This window comes from Myotis lucifugus, unplaced genomic scaffold (assembly GCF_000147115.1).
Source record: "Myotis lucifugus unplaced genomic scaffold, Myoluc2.0 scaffold_260, whole genome shotgun sequence".
Classification (NCBI taxonomy): Eukaryota; Metazoa; Chordata; class Mammalia; order Chiroptera; family Vespertilionidae; genus Myotis; species Myotis lucifugus.
In genome coordinates this window covers 1,492,924-1,495,108 of record NW_005871308.1, presented here as the reverse complement: position 1 = coordinate 1,495,108, position 2,185 = coordinate 1,492,924, and the positions used below count along the sequence as shown (strand labels likewise).

The 2,185-nt window shown below is 58.7% G+C and overlaps 1 protein-coding gene across 1 annotated transcript in view; it reads right to left on the bottom strand.

Moving 5' to 3' along the window:
- The window catches only part of EPHA10 (EPH receptor A10), a 39,912-nt gene extending 38,623 nt beyond the window's left edge, over nt 1-1,289 (bottom strand). The window contains exon 1 of the mRNA XM_023762768.1: nt 1,214-1,289. Within this exon, the coding sequence (XP_023618536.1) occupies nt 1,214-1,289 (76 nt within the window). The remainder of the gene's footprint in view (nt 1-1,213) is intronic.
- Nucleotides 1,290-2,185: the final 896 nt, after the last annotated feature.

Sequence of the window (2,185 nt, the reverse complement as noted above, 5' to 3'; positions counted from 1 at the left end):
CCCCTCGTTACTGAGAGTAAATAATGTGGGCGTGGCTTACAAAGGGGCGAAACTCGGGGAGACAGCGACACTTGCAGCCTCTGAGCTAGCCTGGAAGGTCCCTCGTTCCCAGGACCTACAGAGGTTTGGATGTTCTGACCCCAAGCCCTGGGAGCTCCTCTTTCTCCCAGGCCTTGGCTTCTTCCAGTGTCTGCGGTTCCCGGTGTCTCCCGGCTCTGGATCCGGCTCCCTTAGCTCCCCGCCCTCGTCTTACACACACACACACACACACACACACACACACACACGCACTCCCCGGCCGGGGGATGGGGCCGACCCCGCCCCCGGGAGCTGCTTGAGAAGAGAGCGAAGTGGGAAAGAGTCCCACCCTACCAGCCACACTTCTGAAGCTGGGAGACCATGTGGATGCCGGGATGGAGTGGTGGTGGATTTTGCATCAACGATCGATTTCACGGGCTCTTGCTCTCGCTGCCAGGACACAGGCAGCACTCGCCACAGCCCACCGTGTCCCCAGTCGGCTCCGAGCCTGGAGTTACCCCTTGGCTAACCCTCTCCGCCCACCCCGGGGGATTGACGAGGCGCGCGGCGGCCGGGACGGCTAGGCATCTGCTGGCGAGGCGGAGCAGTCCTCGGCGAGTTCAGCCAGCACTGAAGAAGCCGCGAGGAAACACGACCTCTATCTAGTGAAGGTCATTTATGTGCCCGCGGAGGGTTTAAGGCGCCGGTGTGGGAAGGGTTGGGCCCTCGTCTAGGACGAGGGAGGCGGCTCTTGAGCGCCACCATCTGGGCTGAGCTTGAACGGAGAAAGCTCCACCCACCCTGTGGTTCAGAGCTCTTTTCTTGGGGGCCCCAACCCCTGTCCCTCTGGAAGCTGAAGAAGCCTGGAGAACGGATGTGAGCCTTGTGTCTACGAGACCCGTTGGCTTGCGTGTCTCTGCATTCTGTATGTTTGTATTCCTCACCGCCCCCCCCCACCACCACCACCACCACCAACACTGACTGGGTCCCACGCTCTGTGCTGAGATACCCCGGCCCATCGCCCTGTTCCTGCCACCATCCATACCTCCTCAAGCATAAGTATAACTACATTTTTTGGCATTGTAGACCACTAGCCACGTACAAGCTGCTTCCATGTGTCATTTCTGTGTGTGTGTGTGTGTGTGTGTGTGTGTGTGTGTGTGTGGCATGTTTACAAGCACACTTGCTCGCTCACAGACATACTCGCTGGGCAGTAGCCATGGCAGGGGCTGGGAGGATCCGGCTCCTTTGCCTGCAGACAGGAAGGCCATCGGGAAGGGCTCGGGCTGGGACACCCTGGAGACGGGGCCGCCGGGGAAGCAGAAGGCGGTGGGCGCTCTGGCCAGTCCTCGGATGCTGACAGGGGCCTCTGAAGTCAGGTCTACCTGACTTACACCCCCACCTCCTTCCCATCTTCATTCTCCTCACGCTCGCTTCCCCCTCCCCCTGCCCCCAGCGCTAGGAGATGGTATTTTTAGAAGCTGCTTAGAGACCCAGGACTCCTTTCATTTCAGAATGAGTCTTCCCTCCGTCACTGCTCACCCTCTCTTCAGAGCCAGGTCCCGTCCCCTCTGCAGTCTCTAAGCGCCAGCGATGGCCTCTTCCCTGAGCTCGGGGGACCTCAGCCCAGAGGGTCTGACCCTATTGCTACAACAAAATACAGACTCCCTGGGAGCTTCCCAAGGATCGCTCTCGAGCCAAACCTACGGGGGGAATTTTCCGGGGAAAGCCACATAGGCTGCCCCACAAACCCCTGGCTTTCAAGAATCTGGATCCCACTCTCTCCCACCACACACGCCTGTAGGCACCCCCGGGCACCGCCAGATCTAGACCCTAGGCATGGGGGAAAGAAGGGGAGAAGATGTAGTGAAATAAGCCTGGTCTTTCTCTGAACAGCTCATTTATAATAAAAACAAAACGGAGAAGCCCCAATGTATGCGGATAGAGTTGCTCCAAGGCTGACTCCACTCCACCAGGCGGCTTCAGACAGACACCCCACGAAGAAATCCAGAAGGGCCTTAGGAGGAAACTGAGCCATGGTTTACTGTCGCCTTTAAGTGCTGGGGCCAGTCAGCCAAGGGCGGGTTAGAGCCCTCCCTGAACTAGCAGGTTGGGGGGGGGTTGGGGTGAGGTTGTTTTTTTTGGGGGGGGTGAGTTTTCTTTCTTT